The following is a 12,098-nucleotide window of genomic DNA, read 5'->3' on the forward strand; positions in this document are numbered from 1 at the left end:
GTCCTGTCCCAAAGAGACTGTCCCTTTTCAGTTAAGAAATAAGGTCTATCAGTTCTTCAGAAAAATCATCAGACTTCACGTTTTCTTTGATCAGCACCCCCTACTGTTACCTCTGCTTCTGATATGGATTTCCAAAGAAAAATCCCAACTCCAAATTCCATCACTTTGTGTTCCCCTGGACGTGCAGCCATTTATAAAGATGGTTCTTCAAGACTAATTCCATGGAAAATAATCAGGCATTTTCTTTTACCAACCTGCTCAGTGCAAAAAGAGAAGCATAGAGAGACTCATTTAAACACATTTTTTTTTTTAAGTGAACATATTGTAATGTAAACAAGCTGACAATGAGCAGAATGACCTCAATTATAGAAAATTGAGATCACACCCTACAAATACCCTACATGGTGAAATAAACCATATAGTAAATGAAGGCATTGATGCTGGTTGGCTTCCTGATCGCCAAACAGCCCAGAACCCACTATGCCTGTATCTTACCAAAGATACGTAAGTAGATACTAGTATGAAGAAAGATTGTATCAGGGATCAGATCAGTTTTTTAACACAGCCCACTTCGGTCACTTCTTTGGAACAGAGCTCCTAAAAATGTCATACCTAAACTACACTAAGAATTTGTTGAATCTGATCGAGGATTTCACCTTCAGCCTAGTCCATGAGATCCTAGTAACCTTTGGCTTGGACGCATTATACACTTGTATTCTATTGGACGCACCTCTACGGCAGTAGAGAGTATATGGAGAAAATCGGATTGGCATTATTAGGCACCCATTTTTTTCAGTCACTGCCTTGGCAGAAACTCACCTTACACAGAACAGTTTCTGTTTGAGCAGAGTATATTCCACCAAATATGCAGAACAGCCATAGGGAAGACAGTTGCTCAGTCTGCCTTTCCTGTGTGTGGCCTGCGTGTGTGTTCATGATTTTGACGCAATTCACATTTATGTTAAGATGGCTTTGTAGTAGGGAAGCGTTACTTCTTAATGGTATGGAAAGGTGATCAAAATAGAATCAAATCTAGTGTCTCAACTGAATTTACTAAGAGGACAAACATTTCCATTTCACGCCACACAGCAGTAGATGTGAGGTACCATTACTTGATTTGTTGATTATAGGGAAGGGTGAAGGTATAACAATAAAATAATGTTTATGACTGTCTTGAAAAATGTTTCCAACCTCTTAAAGCCTCAGACCCACAGTTTTGGGAGTGGTTTGCTGTATTGTATGTACTCTCTTAAGTAGCTAAACAGGCAGGTAGGCCTACATTCCATTGAGCCGTCAGATGCTTCTTCTGTTGCGTTACCTTTTCAGCAATTAAGGCATCATTGGTTTCCCCAGGCTATCCCCGTGGAACGGGAATGTGGTAAATATTTAAGCAATCTTGAAGGTCTGGCTTTGTTGGGTCTTTTAAAAGTAATTTCTCTCCCACCCCCTCCACCTTTCAGCCTCCAGCCCTCCTTGCCACTCCTCTCCCCACAAATATGGTCCCGGAGTTTGTTGTGGTTCTGAAGGGTTCTCACTTCTAAAAAAAAAAAAAAGCTTTCCTCGTTGGTTGTGCTGTGTGAAGGTTTACATTTTTCACCTCGTGAAAGAAAATATAAAAGCTCGATGGCGAATTCTTTTTTTCGTGCTCAATAATTCTGAGAGGAGAAGACGTTTCATTAGCTCTTCAGATGTGATCTTTTTTAGCTAATTATTTTGCTAGCTCACATTTCTCAATCACTGCAATTCATTTAGTACAATACATTTAAACACATATCTTTCCTGTTTATTTTTTAATATTTCAGTGATGTGAGTTACAGAAGGAAATTTGTACAGGTAATAAATGATGGATTGTTGTACAAAGGTTTAGGAAAGAGGGGAGATTAAAAGAGGTTGCTGTGGGTGCTTGATACTGTATTTTGCAGCTACATCTGTATTGGGCAGATCTTACAATAGCAGTACAACTTAATTATGGATGTATTTATTTTTTAAAGTCACTGTGCGCAAAGTTAATACAGGTAAAGGTATGTGTTACTGCCAGAGTTAGTTGACAGCAACAAATTACAATTTTGGTAATTGTTAAAATTGGAAAATTCTTAACTTCAAATTGTACCCCAGTTTCCCTAGGTTCCCTGCACCTGTGTGAGGCCGAGCACGCTCTGCATGCGTAGAGTACATTGTAGTCCTCAGCAAACTGACCAGTCGCTTCCTGTTTTGATGCCTCGTCTTGGCCCCCTGAATATTGTCCTGAAATCGACGTGGCGAAACATGAACACAGGCTGGCGGGGCACTCAAACGGACTCCTCTGATTTCAAGACACATTAGTAAACGATTCTCTGTCCTCTTGTCGGACCACGCAAGTGCTGTTTGGATTTCTGGGGGCTCGGGTTACAGGACTCCATGCGTGGAGAGCTTCGATGCCAGACCCATGCAAGACGGGTCACTGGGGTCATGTATCCCCCCAGCCCCGACCTACTTCCCTTAGACGGTCTTCCTGTTTTGAAACTAATCCTTTGCAAGGTGGCCTACGTGTCAGGGAGGAGGCCAAAGTGTTTGTTAGAAATGCTCTTCAAAAAACCCTTGTCTCTAGGGTGATTAAGGACTCCACCCCACCCCTATTGTCTGTACGGAGTCTTCAATCATACCCCCTCCAACTTCACCCGAGGCCTCAAAATACATGGTTCACTGGCTGTCAGCTAGGTTTGCACTATCCAAATACCTATTCGTAATGCATTTAAGCTTGCATATAAATTGCGGGCTTTGTGCTTTTTTTTTTTTTTTTCTTTTTTTTTTTTTAGCAACCTCTATATTCTCCAGCCTGTTCAAAAATTATAGCCTGCACTTGCAATATAATAAGGCTAATCCTTTGAAACTATCTTTCCTTCTACAACAGCCCTTGAAACGGGGTCATTTGTCAGTGATTGCCACGCAGTTAACATTTACGCAATTGTCTTCTCATTTTACTGATCTGCGAGTTACCACTGATTGACATCACCTTTGCAGCCATCGTGGCGTTTACAAGGAATCCCCGCCCACTCACTCACCAGCTCACGTCTTCACTAGATCAGGATGGTCACGCGCTTTACTCGTGATGTAAAGAATATACTCCGTACCCTTCATCTTTGGGAGAAAGCAGTGTCAGATGAATCTTCAGAGGGCTTGATGCCAAAATCCTAGTGTGACTGGAGAAGATAAAATACAAATGAACATTTACTGATCGAAGAAAATCTTTCAGTGATAACCCTATTTGTTTTCGTGCGTTTATTGGCGTTTTTATTGCTTTTATTAATAGCTTTTGCTTATAGAACGTTTATTATAACGGTAAATACATGGATGTGTATTAATCAGTTCCGTTATAACAACAAATGGCAGTTTCAGTGAGTAGGAGATTGCCAAGAAGTCTGGTCTGTGATACGTTTCATGCGTGGCACATTGTTTTTTTCAACACTGATTGAAGACTGCAGTGGTCATGAAGTTGCATTGAAGACTGCCATGGTCGTCTGGTCGCATTGAAGACTGCCATGGTCGTCTGGTCGCATTGAAGACTGCCATGGTCGTCTGGTCGCATTGAAGACGGCCATGGTCGTCTGGTCGGATTGAAGACTGCCATGGTCGTCTGGTCGTATTGAAGACTGCCATGGTCGTCTGGTCGTATTGAAGACTGCCATGGTCGTCTGGTCGCATTGAAGACTGCCATGGTCGTCTGGTTGCATTGAAGACTGCCATGGTCGTCTGGTTGCATTATGCAAGAGCGATAAAATAGATACTAGTTGACTGTGTCAAGTGGGTTATCAAAAAGATACTGTTCTCTTCTATGAGAAGGTGAACCTTGCTGTCTTTGTTCCATTCTCAGTGCGAAGGGAACCACCATGACTTGAACGTAAAAGGAGCGTGGGAACAAGGCTATACAGGCAAAGGCATCGTTGTATCCATCCTCGATGACGGAATTGAGAAAAACCATCCTGACCTGGAAGGAAACTATGTGAGTACACACAGTATAGTATCATCGTTGTGAGCATTGATCCAAAGGAGTGTACAGCTTGTTAAAGGGCCCATCCAGTGTTGAGGGGGAAAAAAGTTTTCTTTGCCTAGTTCTGCTTTACAATCACCAGTAGCAGGTGTTCCGATGAAGTTCCTTTGTTTGAGGTCACCATTGCTAGGAGACGTATTTTGACATTCTTCAGCCGATGGCCCCTTCAAAAAGCTCCAGGTTTGGACTTGTAGTTTGCATCTTTGAATCGCTATGTAACAGTGCAATTAGTCACTGAAAGCTAGTGTTCTGCAGAACACACATCATTGTGCTCAGTCGTTTTGCGTAGCGGACACTTCTCACTGAAATCAGCAGTGATGAGAGAATCATTGTCCCTGGCCATGATGTCTTTTCATATATTGGTTTAAAGTTTTCTTTTTGTGAAGTTGTGTTCAATGTTTTATCCAGATTGGGAGAAACTTAGTCTTTGGGCAGGTGCTTTACAAAACCCATTTAGTCATTTTCGTAGAGTGGTATGGCACCACCCTACAGTTCGAAAGGCAACAACCGCATCTGTTCATCGTTTTACAAACCAATAAATTAGATGTTTAAATACAAGGTTTTTCTTTTTTTCCCCCCACAATCATCAGTTCAGAAGTTTTTACTGAAAATTGTTAATGTGGACCATAGTGGAATAGGTACAGGTTCTCTCCAAGCATTTTCAGCCAAGCAACTAAGTCTCTGCTATGTGGTAGGCTATTCGCGCCAATCTTTATTTTGCAAGGAGGCGACTGGGCTTACAGTGGGCAGGAAGGGGTACGTTCATGGCTGTTTCGGAGACCACAGAAGGTCCATACAGTTGTTTTTGGTGATTTTCTTTTTTTTTATTATTTTTTTTTTTTTTTTGCATTGCTTGTAGGTTGTAAGCAGTTTTGAAAATGTTGTCTAGCAGCCTTCGAGTAGTTAGCATTTCAGTTCCTCATGCTGTTCTAGTCTTAAGTACAGCTAATCGCCATGGCTGCTAATAATAGGTTTCTGTATTTATTTCTAGCAATTTAATGTTTTTAAGAAGGTCCAGGTTCACTTTGTGCAGCTCATGTATTTTTCCTGCTAGTTTTGTTCAGATTAAAAGATGTTTACCCGTGCATTAGCTTAATTGCAGCTAATATGTGAGTTTGTTGTTTGTCAGTGTGGATGCCAGGGCAGTTGTGAACATAAGTAAATGTGTTCGATTTAGAACGGGTGGCTTTGGAGAAACTTGACATTTCCTACCCTGATTATACTATAAAACAAAAAATGCTTTCAGCCCCTCCTCCTCCTCCAATCGGACTAGGTATTGAGTACGGTGTCTGTACATAGGGATCAAGAAGCTCTTTATTTTATATGTTTACATTTAAATATCAAATTTGTTGGTGACTCGATCTGCTTTTGCAGACTGTGTACAGTAAGTACTTTTTGCAGCTCAACTGTCTGGGACTGTCAATTTAATGCGGGTAAAGTGATGTGTACATTTCTGTAGTTCTAGTTTATTATATAATACAATAAGGAACACGGACTGGAGCAGGTACATATTTAGTAATGTTCCTATTCAGATTAGAGTCCTTTATGACACAATTTTATTTTCTGGTTCTCCCGTCCCATCTTGATGCAGGATCCCGATGCCAGCTATGATGTCAACGACCAGGACTCGGACCCCCAACCCCGGTATACACAAATGAATGACAACAGGTAAGATCTTCAATACCGTTCCTCATTTTTAGGTCTCCTGTAATACCTTTTGCACCCCTGCTGGAGAGCTTAGTGGCTGCCTATTGCTTACCATTAGTTGCCTTCTTGGTCACTAATTTATTTTGTTTTATTCGTCTGCTTCTGTAGGCTTACTTGCTATTTGTGTTTGTCCCTTCCCTGGAGCATTGATTCATCACTGTCTTCCCACTGCATACTTTTTCAGGAGCTACTTTTATCTTTTTGTTTAAGCACTCTAGCAGAGTGTAATGTTTTTCAGCTGTCTCATTTGTGTACTTTTCCTCCTTTCGTGTTCCTTCCCAGGTTCCTCATTGTTTGTGTGCTTACCACAGCCCCAACCCTTTGTTGTCTGACTGCTTGCCCCCATCCTCTCCCACGCCCTTACTGTTAGTATGTTTGATCCCAGCCCCTCCAGCCCATCGTCTGTTGTCCGTCAGCTTGCCCCCAGCCACCCTCTGTTATCCTTTTAATTGCCTCTAGCCCCTCCCACCCATGCTCTATTGTCACTCAGATGGATAATGGAGGGTAGTTGGGAGGGTCTGGAGCAAGCAGTTTGTCCTTCGTCTTTACCACCCACCCTCCATTGTCCATCAGCCTGCCACCACCATTCCACTCAACTTGCCGTTATCTTTGTAGTTTCTTCTTGCCACTCTCAACCACCCTCTGTTGGTCATGCGCTAGCTCCCAGCCCTTCCTACCCACTCTCGGTTGTCCAAATGATTGGACCTAGCACCCCTCTCTTGCCCCCCCCCCCCTCACTCTGGTCCGTCTCACTCTACCTTCCTTCCTCTCTTCCTCTGTTTTGCTTCTGGAGAAGACTACTAAAAATTGAAGGAAAAAAAAGAAAAAGTGCTACACTGTTTAAAAAAATAACACATTAGGGCTTGCTACATCATAGCACTTTTATTATTTTAGCCGTGCTGCACAACAGCCCCGCTGCTGCATAGCATGGCTACAAATCATAGCCAGAGTCAACAGTTGTCAGACGAGACCGATTGACTTTGTCAGTGCTTCTCTGTGGAATTGGGAACCAAGGCCCGTGGTTCCACATGAAGGTAAAAAAAAAATCTTGATGGCTTAGTCTGTCAAAAGAACACCTGTACACAACCTTGTCCTGAAATCGCCTGACATTTTGTGTAGTTCAGTGCATCTCTCTGTACGAAACTTTCAAATCATCAGTGCATTGACTAGCCTTTGCTTAGGTTTTATTGTACAAAATGTTTAGGATAGTAACAGCAGTAGTGTGTTTGTAGATGTTTTAGTACTGCACTCTCGCCCAGTCCCAAATATTTTTTGCATGGACTCAGTGGCGGCTCCTCCATTTGGGCGGAGAAACTTCCATTTCCCCCTCCTCCCCCATCAGCAGCGGCAGCTGCAAACCTTTACAAGGAAACCATAATAAACGGGGTTTATTATGGTTTCCTTATAAAGGGGCAGAGCCACGGGGGTGACTAGGAGTGAGGGGGAGTGCACAGCACACCTCTTCAGAACGCATGTGTGTTGGCCAGCCATCTGGGCAGTAGGCTCTCTCCAGCCCAGCAACACAGTTGTCTGGCTGGAGAGAGCCTGCACAGGCTCCCAATCTGCCTGACAGCGCTCTGGCTGGGCCCATCAGCAGATACTGACGCTGCTCTGAGCAGCGTCAGGATTGGCCGCAGGGCAGGCTGGGAGCCTGTGCCTGCCTGCAGCATCGGAGGAGAGGAGCGGCGCAACGAAGGAGGTAAGTGTTTTGTATATTATTTTGTTTTTTTTTATTTAATTTTTATTGAAAGTTTTTTAAAACGTATTGTAAATGACAAGAAATTTGAAATTGGAGGCTAAAAATTAAATTAGTATCCTCAGATTGATTTGTAGGAGCAGTGCAGGTGCATCAAACAGAATATAGAATAAACGATGTATGGCTTCAATTGAATTTAGAAAAGCTCCAACTTTCCTATAAATATTTTTTATTTGTATTTCTTTGCACAGTAAATATAATAATGTATTATCATTTGTGTTTTGTCGAATGCTTGTTTCTGTATTTTATGTGTATTGTTTTGCAGTTCAAATCATGTTTAGGTCGGGGTCCTGGCTTCCAACAGTGATTTAGTAGGGTGTCCCCGGATTCCAATAATGATTCACTGGGGGTCCAGTAATGAAAGTGGGTGTCCACAGCAGCCAAAAGGTTGGGAGCTACTTAGGTGAAGCATTTAAGATTAATGACTGACCAGTGTTGAATGTTTACAGTCGTTGACTTTGGCCATCGTTTACAGAGTCAGGGGCAAGTGATTGATGGGGAATGTGGGGGGGGGGCGCTTTGGAGAAGAGCCTGATACATATTTAATCCTGTCTAATGAAAGGTCGACAGGAATGTGGTGCTTTCTCCTCTTCACTATAACATCAACTCAGCCCTTCCCTAGCTGCGTCCTTTTATTGCTCAAAGCCTACAATTATTAGTGATTATAGTCTGATTGTTATTAAATGGAATTATTTGGGGATTCTTGAATACGTGCCTGAGAACTAGTCCCAAAATATGAAAATGTGGCGTCGTGTGCAGCACTGGAAACATGCAAGTGCTGACGTCTGTAGGCCTATATCAGACTTTAATCCTAAAGCGAGAAGATGAAAGCATACATTTTAAATGCTATCAACCCAGAGTTCAACTCTATATAAAAATGAGCAAACTCCTTTACCCTCAGACTGAGCTATTGCAAACACTTAATCGATTTTGCTGCCCTAGTTTCCTAATTCTGAGATATGTGCATGGTATTAATGAAGTATGGTCCTGGGTTATTTCTGTACTTCAGTTATTGGGTGGAGTGTAAAATATTTTTTCATCGCTCGTCCTAGCTCTCTAGGAAAGAGCAGGCATAAATCAAGACCTTGTGCCAAGCTCTGAGTTACTTTAATGTCCCTCCCTTGGCTATATGTCTAAATTCTCCAGCGCCTCGAGTCAGCTAGAAATCACCCCTGAATCCCTCCAGGGGTTTCTGTGTGGAGTCCAACATGCCCAAGCTCCACTGTCTGGAATGCTGCCTAACTTAAGTTCAGACCTGAGCAATGCTATTGAAACACCCGACTCTACACAAAACATGTTACCTGTCACACCTACTCTCTACCCCACATCTCTGTAAGGTGGCTTGACAATGTTGTTGTGAAAGTGGTAAAATAGAACCATTTATTAACCATGTGTGCATTATTAATCTGTTAATACCACTCCTTCCTTGTGGTCAATGTTCATAAGCCTTCGTTTACAGAAACGTTTGGTGCAGCTTTTATCGATATAATTTTCATGCTGAATTATAACATTTTAAGTGTATACAATAGTGCACTGGGTCCATCTGCCATTTCTCCTTGGAGAGGTATTCGAGATCAGATTAAAGCATTGGATTGCAAACGCGATTTCCTGCGTTGATGGACTGTATTGTAATAATGCATCACAATCTCATTCGAACTGTTTTGAATAGGGAACCTGGGGATGTGATGTAACCATTGGATGTGACCTGGGTTTGTTTAAAAGCCTCTTGAATAATTATGTGATCCTCTAAAGATCAGCAGCGCTCTGTGCCTCAGTTGTCATATGAGATACACAATGGGAATAAATAAAATGCACTAAAGTGCTATATTAATAAAAAGTCTTTGCATTCTATCAGAATAATGTATGATATCACTCCTTAGTTCTCCCCATAGGTGGGTGTCAATTAGAATGATGCATCAATTGCCTTCCAGCTTTCTGCTGAGCAGTACTTCGTTCAGAATAATGCATGATATTGCTCTGTTTTCTTCACAGTCCGAATTCTATCTGAATACTAAGACCTGTATCTTCTGCATGTATGGAGGTCTTTCAGAATAATACATCAGACCACTGTCATAGGGCCTCTGCTGGACTCTTATCAGATTATTCTCCTGCTTGGTTGTTTGCTAGGCATGAGGTAGGGTACTGAGGAGGCCAGTGCAAACGTTCACCTCAACCATGAACGACACGCTTGTTGGGAAATGGCTCAGCAACTTAACCTCATCACAAATTGGGATGGGCGGCTCTAGGTGCCATGTCTCCGTGTTGGGAACGAAGTCATCTGAGTGACTTATGAACGCAGTCCCACCTTACATGTGCGTTTTTCCGTGAACTGATTTGTTTTCCCTCTAATTGACTCGTCATTCTGGGAGCATAATGCAGCTGCTTCACCCTTTAACTCAGATTTTTCATCTAATGAGCATAGGGCCATCGATCCTGGACACACGCATTCACTTTGTGTTACCAGACAAATTGAGGGTGGCTAGTGAATCCTTTTACCAGCTGGCTAGTGGTAAAAGTAGTGATTAAAGTGGACATATGCATCCTCCAGATGGAATGACAGCTACTGGACCCTCCTTGTAGAGTTAGTACAGTCCCCATAACTGAAGTCTTGAATATCCTCTTGTGTCGGATATATGTGCATATGTCTGCCTGGCTTACTGTTTTGAACATGGATGGGAAGGTATTCATTTGAGCCACCATGTGTATGGTTGGTGATTGCTTACCATGTAGGCTATCTTGTACGCTGCCGGTTTCTCTATGGTGGCTGTTCCTGATGATATGACCGGTTTGCTATAGAATGTAACAAATATTTTAATTTCAATGAGAAGGTATGCACCCTAAAGCTACAGTTATCAGGTACAGAGTGGGGGGGGGGACCTCGTTCTTACCTTTGTGAGCCTCGAATACCCCTTTAACTGAGTGTAACTTGTACCTCCACATGTCCTTTATTGCTGGCATCACCTCACAACCCAAGCTCTCTGGCTTGACCAGTATGGCTTGGCTACACTTTCTGAGCTTCGCAATTTGATTGGCCTTTCCTGTGACCCCTACAGTATACAAGTCAGAGACAAGGTCCCAGGTCAAAAGGCTTTTTCCTAAAATTGCAAGGGCCTCTGAAATTTCAGATAAAGCTGGACCTGGCCTATGCCTAAGTAGGAAAAGATTTCTGACACCCAAAGTCAGACAAACTCAACTCTTTTCAACATCAAAGAGACTTGCTGCACCAATGTTTTGACCAGGACAAGATCTTTGCTTGGTCGCTGGCTCAAATTGAGACTGGGGCTGAACCTTGGCCCTGGGGAATCATTGCTGCTTTGACTGAACATAGGAATAGGAGCCTTGTTTGGAGAAGAGCTGAATAGCCAACCTTATACTGCCAAAAAGACGTGCACGAAGCCCTAGGGACTGACAGACGAAGAGTTTTCCTAAATGGAGTTTGTTCCATTAGGGCTGCATAGTTCAATGCCACATGGAAGCAGTAGGCCCGCAGAGGGCACGAGAGGTCTGCATCTGCCCTGAGTTTTCAAGCATCTTTATGTAAATCGAGCCCTCCACTTACCAACCTTTATACCCCTTATCGAAAATGTCAATGCTTAAGAAGATAGGAGGGCCAAGGACTCCCCAAGATCTGTTATTTTCGGCCAGTATTGAATGGTGACAGGGTCCGAGAGCCTCGATCTTTGCGTTTTGTGTCACTGTACCTATGCGGTGCCCAGCCGTGTTCGAGACTTCTTGGACACCGGAACACTGTGCCTCCCCTTGTGTTTGCTCTGCCACCAATGGGAGGTGTTGGTGTACAGAGGTGCTCCTCCCTGTACCTCCTTTCTCTGGAGCATGGCCGCCCCTGCTGGTTATTGCCAAGTGCTGTTATGCATACCTGTCGTCCCCGAAGCAGAAAATGCTTGGTTCTCTGCATCCTAAAGGAGTGTGAATACTGACTCAAGTTGCCACCTCTTCTGGTCTTACTTTGGGCTCTCCCCTTATCTGAGCCTTCCTAAATATCTGCTCAACACATTACTGATAGTCCAAAACGTGGCCGCAGACGTCACTGTAGTGGTTGACAAGCGGGACAGCCTCCTCTCACGTTAGCATGTTTCACTGACTTGCAGGCAAGAAGGGAGTGTTTTCCATGCACTTTGTCAACTGGGCAACTCCCTTCTGTGCTTCCACTTAACTGCAATGCACATGTGTGTCTTATGTTTCCTCCGGTTCTCTGACGTCGGCCTGTAAGGCACATTTCACTGCGCCTTGTTTCTGGGCTGGGGAGGGCTCTATTTCCTGCCGCCGTGCTTCTCTTTGGAACACTCTTCCTTCGGAGCTCCACTGTATATATAAAAAAATAAAATCGAAATCGCCCAAAAAATCATCTATTTCACTTATAACAAACAACCTCTCGCCAGGGTTACCCACGCTAACGGTGGACGTCACATTCACAGCAGTCAGTCAGTCAGTCAATCAATCGTGTGGTTGAAATAAACTGTTCCTTTTCCATGATAAATTTCGCCACTGCTTGCATGAAGGTGAGTAAATCTTCCCCGCTCTCCTGAAGAGAAGGTGAGGAGGAGAACGAGTAATGCTTGGTGTTCGCTTCCCGATCTAGACTTTTTT

General features: G+C 43.1%; 1 protein-coding gene across 1 annotated transcript in view; it reads left to right on the forward strand.

Annotated features, from left to right (window-relative positions):
* FURIN (furin, paired basic amino acid cleaving enzyme) overlaps positions 1–12,098 on the forward strand; it is a 292,604-nt gene that overhangs the window by 193,215 nt on the left and 87,291 nt on the right. Inside the window, exons 5-6 of the mRNA XM_069222641.1 lie at positions 3,851–3,979; positions 5,619–5,695. Of these exons, the coding sequence (XP_069078742.1) occupies positions 3,851–3,979; positions 5,619–5,695 (206 nt within the window). The remainder of the gene's footprint in view (positions 1–3,850; positions 3,980–5,618; positions 5,696–12,098) is intronic.

The sequence above is a fragment of the Pleurodeles waltl genome, chromosome 3_1, assembly GCF_031143425.1.
Source record: "Pleurodeles waltl isolate 20211129_DDA chromosome 3_1, aPleWal1.hap1.20221129, whole genome shotgun sequence".
Lineage (NCBI taxonomy): Eukaryota > Metazoa > Chordata > Amphibia > Caudata > Salamandridae > Pleurodeles > Pleurodeles waltl.